Source organism: Sylvia atricapilla, chromosome 14, assembly GCF_009819655.1.
Source record: "Sylvia atricapilla isolate bSylAtr1 chromosome 14, bSylAtr1.pri, whole genome shotgun sequence".
Classification (NCBI taxonomy): domain Eukaryota; kingdom Metazoa; phylum Chordata; class Aves; order Passeriformes; family Sylviidae; genus Sylvia; species Sylvia atricapilla.
This window is the reverse complement of record NC_089153.1, coordinates 1,155,069-1,176,753: the sequence shown is the minus strand read 5'-3', so window position 1 is coordinate 1,176,753 and position 21,685 is coordinate 1,155,069. Positions and strand designations below refer to the sequence as shown.

The window sequence follows — 21,685 nt, the reverse complement described above, 5'->3', positions numbered from 1 at the left end:
ATAATGGTAACACTTGTTTGGAAGACTGGAGACCAATTCTGAGGTAAGTATCATTGGTCCTTTAAGTAGGTTTCATCCCAGCTCAGGACAAACCTTTCAGGACCACTCGTTACCGTTCAGATTCTGTTGGGGACAGAGCAAACCAGCTTTGAGGAACCAGCTTCAGTTCCATGTTTCAGCTGACCCCAGGGAGTCCCACCCCCAGATGGGGCCATCAGAGCAAGGTACTCACATTGCCCATGTACTCGGAGAGCAGGTCCTGCAGCGCCTGGCGCACGGCGTTGCACTCGGCCACGATGCGCTCGCGGCGGTCGTCGCGCGTGCAGGACGAGTCGGCCATCAGCGCTGCCCCGCTGATGATGCTCTCCAGCCTCTCCTCCAGGGACGGCCGGAACCGCTCCTCGCTGAATGTCGACGGGTCCACGATGATTTGTTTCTAGTCAGAGGAAAAGTTCTGCGAATCAGTCACCAGCCCAAGTGATTTAGCTTTTATGTTTTTCAAATCCTGTAGCGCTTCAGCGTATAACTCCTTATAGAGCATTGCTACTGTCCTCACATTTTGGTCAGACAAAACAATTCCTCTCTGGGCCTGAAATGCAAGGACACCTCGCTGTCTTAGGCCTCAGGAGATGCAAACAACAACGAACTGCGAGGGGGCAAACAGGGAGTAAATTACTTCAGTACCTGAAACTGTAATCAGAGGACGAACCCCTGATATGTAAATGGACCAAACTTATAATTGTCTGAAAAACTCGTGATGTGACCCTTGTCCACCTTGGGTGTAGCCCCTCTCAGAGGCTTTTGACTGCCCAAGGTGTATCTATCGAAGGCCTTCAATAAAAACCCACCTTTACTCTCTTAATCTTGTCTTAGTCTCTGTTCTAGGTAGCCACTCCTAAGTGGCTAATCAAAGCAGTGCGTTACTGTTAAGTCACGCACACAACCAACAAGAGTAACCCCCTGATCTGGCATTAAGAGGCAAATGACACAATTTTGGCACTAAGGAGGATTTTCATGAGTAGTTTTGTAAAATTACTAAGAGGTTTCCCAGCAGATTATATTGCTACTCATTTCTTGTGCTGCTTTGACAGCTAAACAAAACCTGGCCATAGGAAACCTTGTTACATGAATCACAAAAACCAAATGTGCCAGCAAAAATAAGGTTCAAAGTACAGAATTCTTCCTAATGACATGTCAATTTGGATGGGCCTTCAGTAGTTAACTTGTCAGATATAATTATCCCATCATGAACAAGAAAACAAACATCCAAAATTAGCTCTATGTATTGTGTTCTGTTGCCCTACTTTGCACAGTCTTCTGTTCAGTGTTAGAGGCAGGTAAATACAACAGTATTTTCAAAAATTCTCCAAGAGCAACATTAACATAAAGGTTTCAAACCATACAGAAATCAATTTCATCATTTAAATTACCACAGGTTTCTCTTGCCAGAGTGTTAGCAAGCACAGCTCACACCAGACTCAGGGCTGAAACAGCAGCAGTGATGTATCTGCTCTCGAGGGGCCAACAAAACCACCCATGGAAGCTCCCCAGGAAGAAGCTGCACAGTATTTATTACCTTTGAATATTTTCAGGTTATTTGTTTAAACAGGTCTCTATTTAATAAAGAAAAATAATTTGGCCATTTCACATTTTGGTGGTTTGTTTAGGGTTTGGTTGGGTTATTTCAGGGGTGGAATTCGTTAACTCTAAAAGATGTCCCAAAGCTTTTGAAAATGGGAATTTTCTCCGTTTGTACTCAAGCTAACCTCAGCAGCCACATCACAACCACCTCGTCCTGGCAGCCAGCACATTCCATACCCCTGTGGAGTGACCATGCAGCCATCACAGCAGGATGTGAACACGGCATGTGCTCTCCAACACATTCTCTCCTCATTCTTCCTGAAACTTTCAGCCATAGGCTAATACAACAGCAGTGTGCTACCACTCCAGAACTGCACCACCAAAAAAGAGATAACAATCAGCTTATTTTCCGGTAGCCATTTCATACTTTACCATCACTGGAGTATCTTGGGGGCATGTGTGCTCAAAGCCTCTATTACAGCAGTGTAATAACACTCAAGCAGTAGCAGGAAATGAAGTGCAGGGATAACATCTGCCAAGAACCTCAACACATTTGTTTTGTCAGCTTCCTTTGGCAGGGATGAGACAAAGCTATCGTGAAGCTGGCCTGCTGATCAGGCACTGCTGCTATTAGAGAGCCTCACAAAGTGGAATTAAAAGCTCAAAAAGCTTCATGTGAACTGCAACATTCAGAAAGTAGTCTGCAGCTGTATACTGGAGAGTTTGTATAGTAAAATAGGGTGATTTATCAGAAATCCCATTAGCTGGTTTGAGCTGTACAAGCCAATCCACAAACCTGAACTGAATTGTTCTTCATTCCCAGCCCCTGACACGGTGCTGCAGGCTGCCTTCCCCTCCCACAGGCACCTGTGAGAACATGCAGCCCCTCGGGGCTAACCCGAGGCACACTCTGAAGGCTTACTGAGCATCTGATAGAATTTCAGAAAGGCAAACCCACAACTGAAACCAGTCAAAAAGATCAAGACAGCCATGACATCCTCTTGTTACCCAAGAGATCACAGGGAAAGGCTTCCCATCAGGCACAGGGAGAACTCAAAACAGAACATTATTGTGGCAAAATACACGTGGCAGAAAGGGAGGAATGAGAGTGGTAAGAGCAAAAAGGTTGAGCAAATTCTGGCAAAACCACAACTACTAAATGCCTTTTGAGTGATGGCCTTGCAATATTAAATAAAGTTCTAGAGTAAGTTAGTGTTTAAAATTCAGAGGCTGAATCAGGTAGACACCAAATTCTGGCTTCAGAAGGAAAGCAATCTCAGTAAAAATGCATGACTATCCTCAGCACTGTGCTGAATGCGAGATGAAGAACATGACAGATCAGTACAACATATCAGTGTGAAATGACTTAATTTCCAACCAAAGATCATATTAGAACTTCCCACTTCATGTTCCTCTCAATAGGTAGTTTCAGCAATTCCAAATACATGATTCACTTTTAATAAATCATTTCTGTCACCTCCAAGAATACATTACATAAATATATTATGAAATAATCAATTTCAAACAAACCATCTAATGTAGCAGTAGGCTAACTGCTATTTCAGAGCTAGTTTAACTTGACAGCCTTCCATCACCAAGAACCACATATATAACTTTCTATATTCCATCAACCCTAGTTTGGAAAATGACTTTTTTAAAAAAGCCTACTTTGCCTACAACTTGCTGCATTTCAGCAGAAAATGATCTACCAGGCAATATCAATAAAAGCAAGCTGCGGCTAACAAACCAGGTGAAGACACAGGAGAGCCAGAGGGGTATTTCACAGCAAGGTTCCAACTCACATCGAAGTTGTTGAGGGCGTAGGCCAGCTCTCCTCCCCCGCCCTGCTGCTGGGCAGCGTCGTCCGAGGCGGTGGCCTGGGCGGCGTTGGAGATGCCGCTGACCGCCTGCTGCAGCTGTTTGTAGATCAGGTCCCTGTTGGCTTTGTAGGCAGCCACGTCAGGGTGCTGCAGGCAGGCCTGGGACGCCGTGTACAGGATGGGCACGTTCTTCTGCAGGATTCCTCTGGCTGCTGCCATCTGATCGCGGTGACCCACATCTTTCAGCTCCTGTTAGGAAAGTTAAAGGGGGGGGAAAAAAAAAATTTGAGAGCATTGCCCATGTTCAACATCCATGCACTGTCTTCCCGCATCTTCAAAGGACAGGCAGGTTCTTTGCCTCAAATCCGCTCAAATCTGTCTGCTGAGCATTCCTATCCTTAAGGGCTCAACTAATTGCAAAACACGACAGCTTCATAAAGCCAAAAAACAACAACACTGCAGGGCAAGTCACAACACCACAATTCAAAATCTGACGTTGGATTTTTGTTCCTCTGCAGCAGAGGACCAACATTTTAAAAGCTGTCCTGTCTTGCACTTGCAGACAAGAAGCAAGATCATCTTTAATTTAAACTCCCAGGCTCACAACCAGAATGTTTTCTTTAATCACACCTAGAAGATGGCGTTTACTCTCCTCAAGAGACTCAGGTACTTAATTTCAGAAGAACAAATATATCATCTCATTCAACTTCTTGTTCACCCCCAGTGAGACAAAATTAATCCAATGACTGTAATTACCACTAATTCAAGATTAGTGAACAAGTCCATAAGTCTTTTCCCAAACACTCTGTGCTGTAATTCTCTAAAGCACCATCACCTCTGTTTTAGAACAGAGCACCATGACCAGATGAAGCCTCCGAGTCCAGCACAAGCCGTAGTAAGTTTATAAAAGGAGGAACAACCACAGTTATTAGCAGCAGCAGCAGCATTTCAAAGTTACCTCTTAAATCTCATAAAGAGGCAGTGAAAATGAAGACAAGGACTGCCTTACTGAGAAAAGGGAAAAAAATTCTGTCAGACTCTCTAAAATGAATGGGCAATAGGTGACCTCTGTAAGGTACACACTGAGCAGGGAGGGCAGTCCAAGCAGGCACAGAGATTTACAGATTTTGTACATCCACTTCCCATAGTGTGGAACAATCCATCACAAAGCAGTTTTAGAGCATTTATTGCATTGCCATCACAACCCTACTCCCATTTACTGCAATCAGATCTGAGATACATAACCAACTGGCAATCCCTTTTTGACTGCATCCAGCTTATTTTCTAAGACAAATCTGTGCAAAAAAACCCAAGCAGTGTCAGAAGTGCATAAGCAGTTTTGGTTTGTACATATCTACAGAGCAAAGATGCAAAAAATGCTCTAAAAGAATTATGCTATTTTTGATAACTTAAACTGCCCACACCTCTGCTTTCTTCTCAACTACACAAGAATGAGTCACACCAGCGCTGTTGGACAAAACAAATTTCACACGCAATTTAAGGCTAAGCACAAGCTATCCAAACAGAACATACCCACAACAAACAGGAATTTAAACCCTTCCTCCAATGGACATTTGAGTGCAAGACCAGTGAGCAGCACCACAGACTTCCTCGAGAAGCTGTAGCTGTGCCCAGCCATGGCCTTTGCTCCCTGAGCACGTGGACATGTTCAGTCCATCTGTGTGAACCACAAGAGCAACGGGGTTTAGTGGAGAGTGCCCCAGGACTGGGACACAGCTCAGCTCCCTGTCCTCACTCACACCTACACTGCTTCAAAATGGGAAGTGCAGCTCTTGGCCTGCAGCATGTCATTAATGCACTAAAACCCTGACATAAACAAATGGTACTATGAACAAATGCTATCAGAAGCAGAGCTCTGCAGCCAAGCAGACTTTTCTTGCTTACCAGGCAAGCTCAGAGTTCCTAAACATGGCAGAGCACAACATAAAGTACTCAGCAATAATGTAAAAAAAAAACTAGGTAAAATTATTATTAGAATAGGAAGAGCAGCAAGGCTGCCTTGTTTTGGAAAAGAAAAGAATTAATATACAGGAGAAAATGGTCACACTATACCTGTTGTCTTTTGGCTGCCATTATGTTAAGCTTGTTCACTTCTGGTTTGAGGGCTTTGTACTGGATACCCAAGTCCTGCTCTGTGCCAGCATTTCTTAGTTTCAAGATACCATCTTCCACCTAAAAGAAGATATATTCACATATTTTTCCAAGCAATACAATCCACAGGTCAGGAGGTAATTCAGAATATATTTCATAGCAGACAGAGAAAGCAATCTTCCTCTGCCCTCTGTTATTTTTTGGAGAGAGACACTTTGAGGCTAAGAGGATACAGTGCTTAGATACTATTTCATAGTCACCAGGTATCAGAGACAGTTAAGTACATCTGAAAGAGCATGAAGGAGCCCAGGGCCCTGGCAGAGGAATAGCAGTGGCCAAAGAGCACAAGGAGAGTTCTCAAAGCTTGTTTGCAAATAAAGACCCAATATCAAATGTAATTTCATTTCAAATTCTGCACAAATCACACAGCCACTCTACTGCTCATGGGAAGGAAAGGCTTCCTCAATCAGTCCAGTTTCATTTTTATTTAGCCTGCCAAAACTACTCATCCCTAGTAGCTGCAAAGGAATACTGGTTATAAGAAAGCCAAATTCTGTAAGATGAAAGGACTGGCTCTCACCTGCAGCTGCAGACCAGGGCTCTGCTAGTTTCTGTACTAAAAGTTCAGAACAGAGTATAGCTCAATGTCAAAAGCTACTGACAGTGAGTATAGTGACACACGCCCACTGCACACGTTCAGCTGAGAGAAAAAACCCCAGACCCTCCCCACATTCTGCTGAGAGGAAAAACCCCCCAGACCCCCCCAGCGCAGAAGGGAGCCGCTGCCAAGCACACGGCCCACGGGGTCACACACACAGCAGGCACCTGGCAGAGCATCCCCGGCGTGCCAGGCACAGCAGAGCCCCACACTTACAACTTTGAGCTGAACAAGCAGCTTGTAGACATCTGCCATGTCAGCCAGGATGAGCAGGCGGGTGACGGCGGAGAGCAGGGCGCGCGCGGCCCGCACCATGTTCCCGCGCTTCACAGACGAGCAGGGGTCATCTGCAAACTCCCCCGACGCGCTCTTCATCAGGTCACCTGCACGGGGGACAGCAGGGGCGGGCTTCAGCATCACACAGCATCGCCTCAGCCACTGGAGAGATTCCTGACCCAACCCGAGTCTCTAAAACAAAACGCTTGTGAAATACGGCTGACAATTAATGCTGCAGGTGGCTACCTGGAAGTACAGCTACCACACGGCATTGGGGCAGAGTGGCTTGTGCAGGGAGGAAGGGCTGGGGAATCACACTTTGGTCCTTATTTCCATTTGTACAGGTGTTTCAGCATAACAGAATTCTCTAGAGAGGTGAATTCAGCACGCCTTTGCAGGGCTGCAGTTATTTCCCAAGCTCCGATGCTTTCAAAGCCTGAGCAAAAGCTTTGATTTGTGTGCGTGTAGGAGTTAAGCAGAAAGCAGCAGAAAGCCCTGTAAACATGCAGCGAGCTGCCACAGCTCCTGGGACTGTAAACAACTCGGAGCGATGACCTGGCTGGATATGCCCTGGTTGGAATTCAAAGCCAGGCAGCGCTTCGTAAAACGCTTCAACATTTCATAGCCTGTGGGGCTGCATCTGGTGCAGGAGCAAAGAATTTGGGTTTCAGATGGTAACAATGCCATTGGTTAACTATGAAAAGCAAAGGCCACTTTGCACAGCTAGAGTAATTCCTCCAGAAGGCATTCACAAAGCATAAAAGTAATGCCTGCATATAGTCAGAGGAGTAAATTTTGGATTTCTCCCTCACTTTTTGGGGCAGCTTCCAGTACCACAGCAGTAAGTTTTGGAATCCACATTGTTATCCTTGGATCTCTCACATCTCAGAAACACGAAGAAAACAGCTAGGACTTGGTTTAGAAAACGGTAGGTCCTCAGGGTCAGGGATTTGCATGCAGCAAGGGATGACCAGAAAGCAGACTGCTATAGCTAGCTGCTGTTTCAGAGCCTTCCCAAAAACCTGTATGCAAAGTGTCCATGTGGCCAAATGCTGAAATAAAAACAGTGTGTCTCAGATTGAGACTGAAAAACCTCCACCAGTGCTTGACAAGTGACAGCTGACAGTGAGTCCCATGGAGCCCCCCACACCAAACAGGGCAAGGGCTGCACCAAAATCTCTGCGTGATGCGGTCCCAGGAGGCTTCCACTTATTTAACAGCCTATTTTTAACTGCTCAGAAATGCCAACAGCTGGAGAGCCTGGGGTTAACCATCCTCATACATAATATCTTGCCCAGAAAGTTTTTCCCACCCAGGCACTCTACACCTTCACAGCTAAATTCAGCCCAAGCACAGCTGCCAGCCTGCCCAAGCAGCCACATCAAGATACTCGATTTTCTTCAAATGCTCCCCCCTATGTAACACCCTTCCATCATCTTAAATAATACAACCAAGAGTGGCATATAACATTTGAAGATAAAAATATGCTACTTCTGTACTGGGACACAGCAAAAAGGCTTCTGTCCAAGAACAGGCCAGCTCTGACTATCAACCCAAAGCTATGCCCCTACCCAGCTTTGGGGAACACAACTCATTACTTTAACAAGGGTAAAGAACTCCAGATTTCCAGATGGGTGAGCGATGATGTACTAGCATTGCTGAAAGCTTCAAATAGCCAGGAAATTACAAAACCTCAACAGAGCTGACATGACCCTTTCTTTATTCCTTCTGGAACAAGCTAATAATAAAAGTCTCACCACAAGTATGAAATCCATTGACAACCTCAAGATTTAAAGCTATATATTTACAAGAGCATGAAGTAACACAATAAAGGGGAAAGGCTTCAAATAGGGAATGTTTAGATGAGATATTGGGATGAAATTCCTCCTTGTGAGAGCGCTGAGGCCCTGGCACAGGGTGCCCAGAGCAGCTGTGACTGTCCCTGGATCCCTGGCAGTGTCCAAGGCCAGGCTGGACACTGGGGCTTGGAGCAGCCTGGGACAGTGGAAGGTGTCCCTGCCCATGGACAGGGGGTGGCACTGGATGGGCTTTAAGGCCTCTTCCAATTCAGGTCATTTTGTGATATGCCAGAACCAAAACTGAGTACAAATATCTCCTTCCTTATTTACTTATACATAAAATTCCCACGTTTTCAACTCCCAAAATGATGTTTTCATTTATTTTCTATTTAAAACAACTTATTGGGCCACTTGCTTCATATGAATCTCAGAAATTGCTAATGAAGTTAAAAAACAGAATTATCCTCTACCCATCTTTATACTGCAACCTTTCAAGCCAGTCTTAAAATAAAATCCTATTCCCTTTTATTTTAACAAGAGATTTTAAAAGATTTAGTGAGCTTCAAATGGCTTGTCAGGGTGTCAAAAGATAACTAGCTTCCCAAAATTAAAAGCAGATTATATTTAAAGTTGTTGCATATATACCCATTTCTCTCAATTAAGGAAAGCTGGCTTTCAGACTTCTTTTATAAAGGAAAAGCACCCTGGGGTAGTTTAAGCTGGATTCAAAGGGCAAGAGGGCACTCTGGCCTGGCCTCAGTGCGCAGGTACTGCATTCCCCATGGAATCCAGCACCATCTTCCCATCTTCAACGCTGGTAACACAACCACTTTGTAAGAAGGATTTTAAGAGTTAAAGTAACACAGTGGAGAAGACTCCAACTATGAGACTCAGATAATAAAGCTGATACAAATTCTTGAGTGAGTAGTCTGTTTTTCCAATATAACCATAGATCTTCATTAGATATTAGAAGGCAATGAAAACAAAACAGAGTTGAGAAAAGAAGAGGCAACAGGAGACATCCTATGATCTTGCCAATAAAGCACTAAGAATTCAGTTAAAGGTAATGGAACAAAGCATATTTTAAAAATGGTCAGATTCCAGCCCATCAAAAGAAAATTCCCATTTCCTAGTCTCTTTTCCCCCATGCCCACAGGGTGTGACAGCACTTTCAGGCAGCACTATTAACCCTGCTCCCAGAGTGGAACATGACAACCATGGACAGAACTTGCTCCACACCACCACTGACAGAAGGGCACAGCAGCAGGCAGGACAGGCCAGCCAGGACACAAGGGCACTGCTGCTCCTCTGCCAAGTTGGGGATTCCTGCCCACACATCACCTCATACTCTTCAGCACTTCAGTTCAAAGCTGACCCCAGGCTGCTCTGCCGCAGGGCCAGGGACACACCAGTGCCACCAGGCCATTCCCTCCTGCTCACAGCACCCCACCAGACTTCCCCAGAGGCTGTCATTCCCCAACAAATGAAGACAAGCCGGAAATCAGAGTTGCAAGCCTCCACTGCTCTGGATACTGAAGTCCCATCTCATCAATAATACCACCTTCAACACCCACCAGCAGTGTAACAGCGGGCTGCCCTGGCCTTCTGCTCTAAAGGATGAGGCCCCACACCAAATTTTGCCATATCAACATAGGAGTTGATAATACTTACGGCAACAAAAGCTTCTGATAATTCCTAATCTTGTCTTCAATTAAATCCATATACTGCCTACAACACTCCTGTAGTTTGTCAAGAGCCCCTTCAGAGCTCCCTCATGTTAGGGCTTTTCAAAGTGGCACAGTCCTAAAGCTCTGTTGCAGGAAACCAGCTGAACTCGTACCTTTCTAAGAAATTTGGCTAACTGGTCACAACAGAATTTTGAAGTTGAATTTTCCAAGAACAATTCAGTATTTAACTTCAAGATGTTCCACAACGGACTTCCTCCTGCTCCTTAGAAATCCTTAAGCCAGACATCCTCTGTGATGAAGAGTTGAAAAAACTGTTTTCCCCTTTCATAATTCATCTCACCATTCAGTTTTGAAGAACCCTTCACTTAGAAGCATAAAGCAGAAGGACTCTGGGCTGGATCAGTTGGCTCATTCCCCCCCATTTGCAACCTGAGCCATCAAAGCATTCATCCCTTCTCTTACCTCAAACTCTACACACAAGCTTCATCTTTTTAATGTTAAGCCTTAATTTTTGGTCTGTTATGTAAAGTTGCTATAGAAGACACACAACAGGAGAGCACAGTGAACTCTCTGGATCTCCACGTTCACATGCAGATATAGAGACAGAGAGCTGCAGCCATCAGCACTCCAGGGAATCAGGAATAGCCTTGCCAGTCTGACCCAAAAGAAATTTCCTTCTTGAGCCCAGTTTGGAAGGCGTCTCAGTGCCAAGCATCCGGCTAAGGGACTGGTTCAAGTTCCAAAACACCTCCCAGCTGCGTCAGAGGAGCTGAGCACCCCAACACACAGACTCCACATGGAGCTTGCCGTGGGGAGCAAGGCTGGGCAGGACCAGTGTTGTACCTTCTGTGACCCAGCAAACCTCGGATGGCAGAAATGTCTGTAACAAATACTACAACAATGCTGAAATTCAAGATGTTCACATCAAATGCTTTCCTTATACCAAGTCTTTTCTATAACCACAGCAGGATCTAGTCTGAAAAACACTTTGATTCCTTATCTCCACTTTTCTGCTCAAAACCTTTAAAAGTTTCATTACTTTATAAGAAATCTAAAGTCCAAAGCTTTAAAGGGCCCCAAATCTTACTGCAGGATATTCCATTAACTTGCTTCTTGTAATTTATTCTTCCATTGTAAAATACAAGAAGTCTTTGAAGATCCACTTACATTGATTTAGTAGGCAGCCATGCCATCATTCATTCAAAATAGCTCTTTTCAGTTCTTTGTTTTTACCCCCAACAAATGGGATTTTATGAACAAGCATGCTCACTAAAATCATGTACTCTCTCAATCTTCCTCTTGCTAGGCTAAAAAAAATTTTTTAATTTTCTCTGATGAGACAAGTTATCTATTGTCCTAATCATCTTCATAATCCCTGTCTACATTCATTCATCTTTTTTTATTATGGTAACTAACCACTCCCTACTTTAAATAGAGGCATTATTAATACTATTTTCCTGTCCTCCACTGAAGATTAATGGTGCTCTATATCTATAATCCCACTGCTGCTACCAGCTCATGATCACCCTGCTGCTGACCACAACACCCAGACTGTCCTCTCCACTCCTGCCCCTGCTGCAAAAGGCAGGTGAAGGCGCCAGGAGGATTTGCAGAGCACATGCACAAGGTTTTGCATCACACTTTCCTTGTTTCTCCAGTTCATGAGTTGAACTGATTTGACACAATACTGGGAGGCTTCTCAAGTGCACAGAGTGTACATAACCATATACATTGGGAGGTTGTATCTCCTTGCTGTTACTAGCACTGCTGAGAACTGCAATCCTCCTGGGCACTGGCAGCAATAACCCTTCCCACTGTTCTAGCTTATTTTTCACCACTCGCTTCCCATTTCCTCAAAGGCTGGTTTCATTTTTAATTTCCTCACCAAAAGCTGCTCTGCTGTTCTGGCCAAACGCTGGCACAGCTTTGACCCCTGGCTGTGTTGCAAATGTGTCCCCACAGAGGACGGTGGGCACCTCTTGTGTCCAGGAGATTCACTGCAGTCTGACCACCCACCGGCCTGAGGAAACAGCCACAGCCACCCCTTTTACATCAGAATCCACACAAGCTGCCAACAGCAAAAAGGGAGGAAGAAGTGAAACAACTTTAAAGTGGGAAGTTATTTCACTCCAGCACCTCTCAGTTATGAGCTTCACCTCCTCTGTGTCAAAGCCAACAGAGCAGGGAGGTTTTGGCATTAAGCCTAGTGTAGTCTCAGAACCAAGAAGGAGCCAAGAAACATGGGGAAGGGTCATCTGGAAGGTTTTTTTTAACAGTCTCTCCTTCCCACCAGCTTCTCACTGCAATATTCAGCTACAAATCCAGCTCAAGGAAGTTCTCAGTCCCGAGGACTGAGCAGAGCTCCTCTCTCACCAGCACGACTGAGTTGTTTGGAGGTACCCACAGATGAGCTCTGACTCTCGACTGAGTAGCAGTCGAGCACCAACAATTAAAGCCTGGAGTCAAAGGGGGCTCTCTTGCTCTTTGTTGTTGTTAAATTAAGCCAACTCAATTAGCCCTTAATATTGCAGCCTCCTTACCTTGATCTTTCTTTGGTCTGTCAACTAGGCTCATCCAGAACTTAGAACCATTTTCAACTAATATTTCACCACTCTGCAACTTCAGCTCCAAACAAGTAATTAATGCTAATGAGTTTTCCCCTTTTTGCAGCAGCAGCCGTCACCATTAATACCAGTTGACTGAGTTTCACTGAAGCATAGAAAAGACTCATGACTGGAAGAATGATAAATGATTTATGAGCAACAATATTTACTAGTGCATATTTTAGAGTAAGTTAGCTCCATAGGCTTTTCTTGCAGGTCTGCTCCAAGAAAGTAAAAAAGAAAATGATAAAAATCAACATTAGATGTGAGGAAGGAAGCCTGGAATATTGAATCAAGGTCATCACATTCTGTTTGGTGCTGTTTACATTTTACATATTCAAGAAACACATCTCTGTCGAGTCAACACTTGGCTCTTCCTCTTACATTGCTGGTCTGTCTACAGTCAGATATTGAAGAAGTTATTGACATATTTGAGATGTAGTCCCATAAAATTCATAGCTGCAAAGAGCACATTTACTTTTGAGCATAAACTGAGTTTTTAAATGCTTTTCAAAGAATCAGCCCTTTTGCTTCTCTTTGTAATCTCTACTTGGGCCATCCAGTTACATTACTGCTCAGGGATGCCAGAGAGGCAAACTGAGAACACACAAGTTGCAAGGTGCAGAGTCATTAGAAAGAGCAGCAAAAGAGCCACAGTTTGAGAAGCCACCAGATCCATGCTCTTACCTTGCTTGCGAACATCTTCCACAGCTGCCACCAGTTCCTCCTTCAGGAACTGGCTCTCCTTTGCAATTTTATCTCCTTTCTCCAGGAAATTCTCCGTTGCTTGTTCAACTGAAGCAGCCAAGACATGGGCCTTTTTAGAACGGCCTCGCTTTTTATTGGAGGGGCCCTTGTTGCTGGTGTTAACCAGTGTTGTTACCTACAGGCAGAGGTGGAAGGGAAAAAACCCAACATCAAATTGAATGTTTATCCATTTCATAGTAAGACCACATGTATTTTTTTTCTAGACAGTGTATTGCTAATACCTACACTACTGCCAGCTCCAAAAGTTAACTTAATGAGAGTTTTCACATTTAAAAGCTACCATGCTTCTTCATTCTTTAGATGAGCAAAATAAATGCAGCTGAACAGCTCAAAGATTTCTCTTATTAGCAGCACATCTCCAAAGTTGATTTCAAGAATGAAGATCTATTTGTATTTTTGATAAACTGCAATCTAAGTAACAGACCAGACCTCTTTGGCATCACAACAAAAAAACCAAGGTGGGGATAATTAGTTTGGGATAACTCTCCAGTCATAAGACACCCCAGACAAGGTTGAAGTCTGTGCCAGTAGAAATGTAGAGACACAGTATCTTTTCAGTTCAAAACAGTGCTGTAGCCAAGGGGCTGAAGGCAGAGCAAAGGACTTCATAAAGCTCATTATTTCCCTAAAAAAAAAAAAACAAACCCAAACTGAACTTTCAAAATCATCCCACAATCAACAAATATTTCCAAGCTCTGTGTCTTAGACTGAAACCCTGCTGGGAGCAAAGTCATCACCAGGGGCCAGGAGAGCCCCAGGTACTCCCTGAGCTCAGGATCAGGATCCATACCCTTCCATCCAACACAGGCATATCACAAAATCCACACACACTTCCACATTTGCCTTATTCTTTCCTCTCCTTTTTTGAAAGCCTTGGAAAACGCACACAAAGCTACTTCAGAGGGACATTAAACTACAATACTAAAAAAATTACTACTCTGGAAAGTCCAAGGACTGCTGACATAAAGGTCCTCAGAGCTGAATCTATCTTCCCAGCTGGCTAATGCAGAGAGGGAAAGCCATCAGTTGGGAATATTGCAGTTGGTTAATGGGGAGCATTTGTACTGGGTAGTCTCAGGTCACTGTGTTCTACAAATAAAGAACAAGTTGCAACAAGGCAATTGCTCCAGTTCCCTCTCTGTATTTTGCCAGTCACATCATTCAGAAAACTGGGGACTGCCAGTACATCCTGTTGTGCTTATTCCTTGAGGAGTAAGTTACAGACACTGCACTTGGTGGAAAAGGTACTGTGAACAAGTTGGCCAAATTAGGACAATTTCTCTTCAGCAAAGACTCCATCAGTAACTTCAGTTAAAAGGCCTCATCATCCAGCTGCCCACCTGAGGATCCAGAGGGAACAAGTAGCAGGTACAGACAGCAGCTTGGTGATTAAAGGGAATAATACTGGAAGCAAAACTTGATCATTCCCATCTGTACTCAAGCAGGAATTGTGTTCAGTTCATTTTGTCATTTTAGACATTTCACATTTCAGGAAAACAATGCTGAAGACAAGAAGTGAACTGTCTCCTGTGCATCTTCTCTTCCAGACCTCCAAAAAGTCTCTTCTAAGAATGTTCAAAACACCCAATACACACAGCTCCCATTTACAAGACTTAGTCCAGCCTTCCTGTGCTCTTCAGTGCTATCCACTAGGGCATACACACCACACAGAGAGAAGCTTTTATTCACAAATCCAGCACAAAGTGTAGGCACAGAACATTATTTCAATCAGAAGTGTAGAAATGCATGTTAGTAGCCACTGTGTCTAATCAGGTGCTGAAGCAGCACAGCCTCCCTGGTATCATGGCCAGTGAATGTGTCAATGAAATTGAGCAAAGAAATTGCTTGTAGACTTTTTTTATCTTTAGTTTGTAGTATTTTACACCTAGAATTTAAGCGTTGTGACTTAATTAATATAAAACACCAGAACAGGCATTCACGTTTATGCCTGTTTATTTTGCCCCATCTTTTCCCTACCTGTGTAACAAGAGGCTCGAGCAGCCTTTCAACTGCCAGTGTCCTTATCTCCAGGCTTTTGGGGTCCCATTTGAAGTTCACGTTGGCTGCAGTGACAGCAGTCATTTCTGCCAGAAGAAAAGAACTACATTAATATAATTTTTTATTGCTGATGCATCTCAAAAATCAATTAAAATGCAGCATGTTAAACACAAAACATCCACTTACACTAAGTGAAGGCTACAGCATCTCCAGAAAGCTTTGATTCAAATGGTGCGCGTTTGACAAAATGTTATGACAATACACAGATATTACCTGCACATTTTAGTTAGAAAATAGAACCAAAAGCAAATAAACGCACACTGTTTTATCAGAGCAATGACAAGATCAGCAATGCCTGGGCTACTCTCCGGTGGTCCCCAAGCAATGAAGAAGGCCCACAGGTAGTGCAGGCATTTTGCTCATGAAGCTGGGTGCCCCATGCCCAATTTGCACCACCTCCCTTCCAGGGCCAGCTCTCCTGTGCCCCCAGACAGCCCTCAGACACAGCCCAAGATATGGGGGAGCAGAGGGGAACCCCTTGACTTCAGCAGCTCTGCAATGCTACCCCTGTCCTTAGCTCCACCAAGAGTCACTGCCCAAAGGCTCTGCCCAAACAGGAGCCAGGTTTAACCCGACCCAAGCACCCTGCCCCTTCACTCAGCTCACCTTTGGGGAATAGAAAGGTAAAGGAGTGAAGATAAGCCTCATAAAGCCAGAAAATCCAGCTGGTTCATACTTAACAGCTTACATATCTATTACACTTCTCCTTAACATTTGCATAGGAGGGAAAAGCAGATTTGCATGAAGAGATCTGTTCAAAGCTGTCACTGAGCTGTTCCTTCCCGTTACAGTTTTATATCAACATCCCAACGGAACAGCAAACATACTTATGGGAAAAGTTGAGCGAAACTACTAAAATAGCTCTGCTGTTGAGACCAGCAGTCTAAAAAAACAGAACTAAAAATAAGGAACTACAACAAATCACTGGATTAACACCATGATGCTGCACATTATGACAAAAGAATAAACCAAACAATAATTTCAGTAAGAAATGGATGCAAAGTACTACAGATCCATAAAGCCAATTCATATCACTTCAGATATAATAGATTCTAGCTCTTTCTGCTTTGGGCTGACCTCAAAATTCAAGATTAGACTAAACCTACATTTGTAACTTTTTTATTTTTTAAAAAGTCAGGAAGAGAAACAGACTACCTCAATCTCCCATCCACCCATCTTTCTAAACACCTACTGTTGAGGTCATTTTAAAGCTCATTAGCTGATATTTTTAATCTTTCTCTGGCCAGGGCATTGCCTGCACAGCATCTCAGCAGTCACGTTGCTCTGACAGCACCAGATGTCCCCAAGCTGCCAGACGAGCACAACATCCCGTTGTTTTTAAAAAGCAGGAGGCAAGGCACTAATTTTGGTAACCAACAATGTTTACAAGATGTACCAACAACCAACTGCTCTCACCCGACCCCAACAGCTAATTGCGCACAGGAGGGCTGCTTGTTTCCCAGGGCAGATTAAAGCTCTAGGGCACTGGAGGAGCTCAGGTTCAGCATCACCTGGCTCAGGGCTGCTCCCCAGCCACCCCACAGGCTCTCACACCACGGGCATTATAGCACAGATTAAGGACTCACTCCAGCAGTGCTGACCAAAGCTGACACACTGAAGCACAACTTCACAAAGTGCAAGGCAGGAATATCCACCCAGCTGCATTCAGCTCTTCACTACACCCACGCTTCAAATGCCCACAGTGCTGGGGGAAAAAAAAACCTTTAAAAGCTGAAAGCTTAAAAAAAGAGAGAGTAGAAAGAACCCGATCGATGCTGCCATGTGTGTAACCCTTCTGATGGTGCACTGAAAAAGCAGTGGGTGCTGGTGAAGGCTCCAGCTCCAGAGCACAAGCCAGACACAGCTCCAGATCCTCCAAGGAGCCACAGGAGGGTGGAAGGTGGTCACCTCCTGTCCCCCCCTACCTCTGACAGTGACCACTAAGCACTGAGAAATCATTAATTAACCTTCTCTCTCAATTCCTTCCCTTTGTATTCCACTGGCTTGTGCTACAGCCCAGATGCTGGCCCAGGGCACACTGTGAATTCACCCCCACAAGGAGTTTCACTGGTTTACTCCCTCCCCATTAGCTCAGCACAACTGCTTCCAACATAAGACGCAAAGAAAAATACACTGACAATCTTTGTGGCTTCTGAGAAACAGAGCCAGGGCTCTGGAAAGCCCAGCAGGTTTCTAAAGAAAGACTTTTTCTGTGTAGTTAATGCTGTTACACCTCACACAGAAACAATGTGCAGGACGAGGTAACCACGAGAAGAAACATTAATTGTATTAGTGGGATAATAAAGGCAATTTATCTGAAAACACGTTACTATGATAGTTCATGAATTGGCCAAAAGTAATGATGTATAAAACCACTTAGTAGCAACACTATTGAAATTTATCTAAATAGCAAAGCTTGATATCAAATAGCCTGTTTGGCAGCAATGGCTTGGATATCATTTGTACATTGCAATAAATATGTTTGTTCAATTAAATATTTGTGGAGAACACAGGAACAGGCTATAGGTTACCAACACATGGGTGAGATGGGTTTAGGGGATAAAAGGACAACTGCCAGTGCTGTGGTATGGCATGGCAGGGATTCACCCCCAGCTCTCTGGAACCTGCCTTTTCCCTGTGACTGCTCAAGCATTCCCCCAGTGAATTCAAATATGGTAACAGGTAGCAAACCACATCACTGGATATTGGAGCAGAGTGCTTAATCCTAGGCTCCTGGAGAGCACACCACAACCCCCACTGCAGTCACTCCAACCCCTACAGGGAAAGAGGACATCCTCTGGAAGAGGAATCCACTTGCAGAGCAGTGCCACGCTGGTTTGACAGCTGGGACAGCTCAATTGACATGGGAACAGGTTATCCATGCCCCAGCCCCATAAATTTCAAGGACAAAGCAGCACAGACCACATGGCAGAAGAGTGAGCGGTGCTGAATCTCAAGTGCAGGAATATATAGAACAACACCACTGCACAAGGAGTTGCGATTGCCCAGCCTGTGGTTTCATAAGCAGCAGAAAAGCTGCTTAAAGACCAATGTTCATCCTCCCACACCCCTCCAGGAACTCGTTCCCATTTGCACATCACACCCCCTCCGTACTGGCACAGCTTTCCCCACGCCTGAGCGATTAACCAGATGGGGAAGGACTGATTTGGCTGGAGGGAAAGAAATCCATTTTTGCAAGGTGGGCTGAGATGCCCATCTGGCTCACCATGCCACCACAGACCGCTGTGGCAAGGGGAGATGGCACCATCAGCTGGCATCCTTGGCAAAGCCATTGCAGTGCGAACACAGAGCAAAGCTGGATGCCACAGCCAAGCTGAACCAGGAGCCACTGAAAACTGAGCATCAAGCAGAGCTTCTGCGGAGAGTAGGAATGTACTCCCCACACATCTGATGCTCAGACATGTGAAGCTCCAACCATGCTCACCAGCCCAGCAACTGCAAAGCCTTTGGTTATTTTCCTGGTCATCATGGTGCTCATCCTCATTGCAACAGAGGATTCAACAGTAACACTGTCTTACTGGGGCTTAGCGCACTGACATGAGGGCAGGGGAAGCACAGGACTTTAAAGAAGCCACTTTCAGAGCTCTGCTCCAGCCAATGATCTGCAAGCAGAATCATCCCTGCACAACTCTCTCTTGCTTTGTACAAACAGTCAAGATCTCATCTACAGGTAAAAATTAGGACAGGTCTCCATTCTGCTTCAACCAACCAACCACTGCCACCATCCTACTGCTCCTCTCCCTGCCCAAACAGACCCACGCTGGCACAGGCCTGATGGGGTGAGCCACTGCAGGGAGCTCAGTCTCAGAGTAAGCTGGTAACTAAAACTTCCCTTCCCAGGTCCTGTCCTGATGGAGGACATGGGACTGCACAGGGAAGGACCAGCATGGAGACGAGCTCTGCTTCTGAAGGCTCAGCCCTCCTCGGAGAGAAGGACTGAGCAGAGAGATGTCTGAGCTGCTGGGGCTGCCAGGAACACACCGAGAGTGATGTGCACACAATGCTCTTTCCAAAAGCCACAACTGAAGGTCTGAGTGTTCTCAAAAACTGGTAATTCAAGGTTTTAGGAATAATTTCAGATACCTACTTCCATAATACTGACATGCAAATAATTTTTAGGTATTGGCAAGCAGAGGAATGCAGCTCAGCAGCTGCTTTGCAGAAGTCCCTGAAAGGCACCCAAGGCTTTTCTAAAAGCCCGTGAAGAAGCACAGTTTGAACAGTGAGCTCTGCACCCCAATGAATCACAAAAAGGCCTAAGTGCTCAAGGTCCTGTTTTTCCAGGTTCACTCCCACACACACCTGAAGGCAGTGCTGGCTGTATCTCAGACATTACTGAGCGAGTCCATTTCACCTGCCTTGTACCAAACCATCCTACAGCCACTCCACCACAGGGCAAGGGTAAATCTCTTTGGGTTACACAGCAAAAAAAAAAAAAAAAAAACAACACACCCTGCCCATCTCCTGTGCTTCAGCCCCACCAGTCTATGCTACCTGAAAAGTCTTTACCATGACATCTGCTGTCAGTCTTCATGTTTTAACTCTCCTGCCAGGCTGCTTTCCAAAAGCTTTTAGCCGCACTCACTGATTTCTTGGTTTTTCTCAGGGAGGCAGGTATTAAAGGAATGGTCTGACCGGCACAGAGAAGAGCTGACCCAGCCAGGCACAACAGACCACATGCTGAATTCCAGCATTGTGCTAGCCGAAATACCCAATACAGAACATAGGACAAGAACATTTTATACCTGGGAGGACATTCTCCATCTGAACACCCTTCCTGCTACTCCTCATCTGTTCCCCATTCAGTGGGGCTGATGTGCCCAGGAGCAGTAAGAGGTATTTCACCGCAGTTTTTTGCAGCTTCTTTCTCTCGTATGTCTTTAGGTAGTCTCACTCATTTTGAATGATAATCTGGTCTGTACCATCTCTAGATACTCCGTACGGCATAATGACTCTATTACCCAGGTCCTGGATGGAAGATGGTGGGATTCACAACACAATGACTCAGCTTTATCTTCCAGACAGAAAATGAACCAGACTCCTTGTTCCCAATGGAATCCTTTCACTTGGTTTGTTACCCAACCCATCTGACAACCAGCAGGGATCCTTGACCCCTGCTGAAGGTGGCAGACAAAAGATCAAAGATCTTTGAGAGCGGGGTATCTAACACACCATTAATGCAAACCTTCTGAACAGTTTTGGTTTCAAAGAGATTAAGGCATGCTTCCATAAAACTCAGCTCACATGCTGGGGCTTCATATGACCCACTGACAATTCAAAACTGGTTTTCATATAACTAGAAGTATCCACACAATAAAAAGTTTCATTCTTTCCCTTCACAGTCTCCAAATTAATTTGTCTGCCCGGTTCCACAAATAAAGAAACACTTGGCAGCCAAATAGCTGCAAGTCAAGGATGTTTGGTGTATATGATGCTTTTTCAAGGAGGATTTAAGCAGACTTTATTTAGGCTGGTTTTATTTAACATTAAGTATACACAACTGAAGACAGAGAGCTATCCTCTCCCAACATAGCCTTCAATCTTATGTTCCATCAGCTCAGCTACCAAATCCTGTCCCCCACCATAAATACCACGCAGGTACCACCTCATTAGAAATCCTTACTGCTAGAATTTCACAGTGTGAAACATTGATACAAACTCAGGTGCCACGTCGTGGCAAAGCTTCTGTTTGTACGTACAGGATGAGTTGGAGTTGAACCTGTCTTATGAGACTCAAGCCTTGCTGGCAAAGGGATGCACTGCCCATGTCTGCGTTATTAAACTTTGGAGTGTCTCCAAGTTCTGAGATGTGAGTAGGTACACTGGCTATGTCCAGATGGAGTCAAGATAAGACTATCTCCATCTCATCCCAAACTCTTGGTTTTCACTGAATACAATTTTACTAAACTTTCAAGTGTGGCATCTCTACAAATCATGGAAAAAATATGTGGGAAATAACTTCACTGAATAAAACAACCCTCTGTAGAAAACATGACTGTGAAATGTTGAAAAATGACTGCATTTTCCCAGGCGGAATCTCCTGCCACTCAAGCATATCCAACTTTGCTACACCTTTTGTTTTGTTTGTTTTTTATTATTTTCCACAAACTGCAGTAACTACCCAAGAAAAAAAGATGATATTCAGGTTCAGATAAGCCTGTTTCTCACCAGTGTCATCCCAGTTCCAGGTGTCTTAATCTGCTGTCATAAATTTCTCTCTGCTGCTCTTGCAGAGAACACCCACAAGAGGCATCTGAAACACTCATCAGACGGCCTGACACAGCCAGTAACAAACAAATGC

The 21,685-nt window shown here is 44.6% G+C and overlaps 1 protein-coding gene across 2 annotated transcripts in view; it reads right to left on the bottom strand.

The window, feature by feature from the left end:
- The window catches only part of CTNNA1 (catenin alpha 1), a 116,318-nt gene that overhangs the window by 84,358 nt on the left and 10,275 nt on the right, over positions 1-21,685 (bottom strand). For both annotated transcript variants that reach the window (XM_066328859.1, XM_066328860.1), the window contains exons 2-7: positions 15,283-15,389; positions 13,225-13,420; positions 6,388-6,554; positions 5,475-5,594; positions 3,384-3,650; positions 233-436 (exon numbers count right to left, since the gene is read on the bottom strand). In XM_066328859.1, the coding sequence (XP_066184956.1) occupies positions 233-436; positions 3,384-3,650; positions 5,475-5,594; positions 6,388-6,554; positions 13,225-13,420; positions 15,283-15,387 (1,059 nt within the window). In that variant the 5' untranslated portion in view covers positions 15,388-15,389. The remainder of the gene's footprint in view (positions 1-232; positions 437-3,383; positions 3,651-5,474; positions 5,595-6,387; positions 6,555-13,224; positions 13,421-15,282; positions 15,390-21,685) is intronic.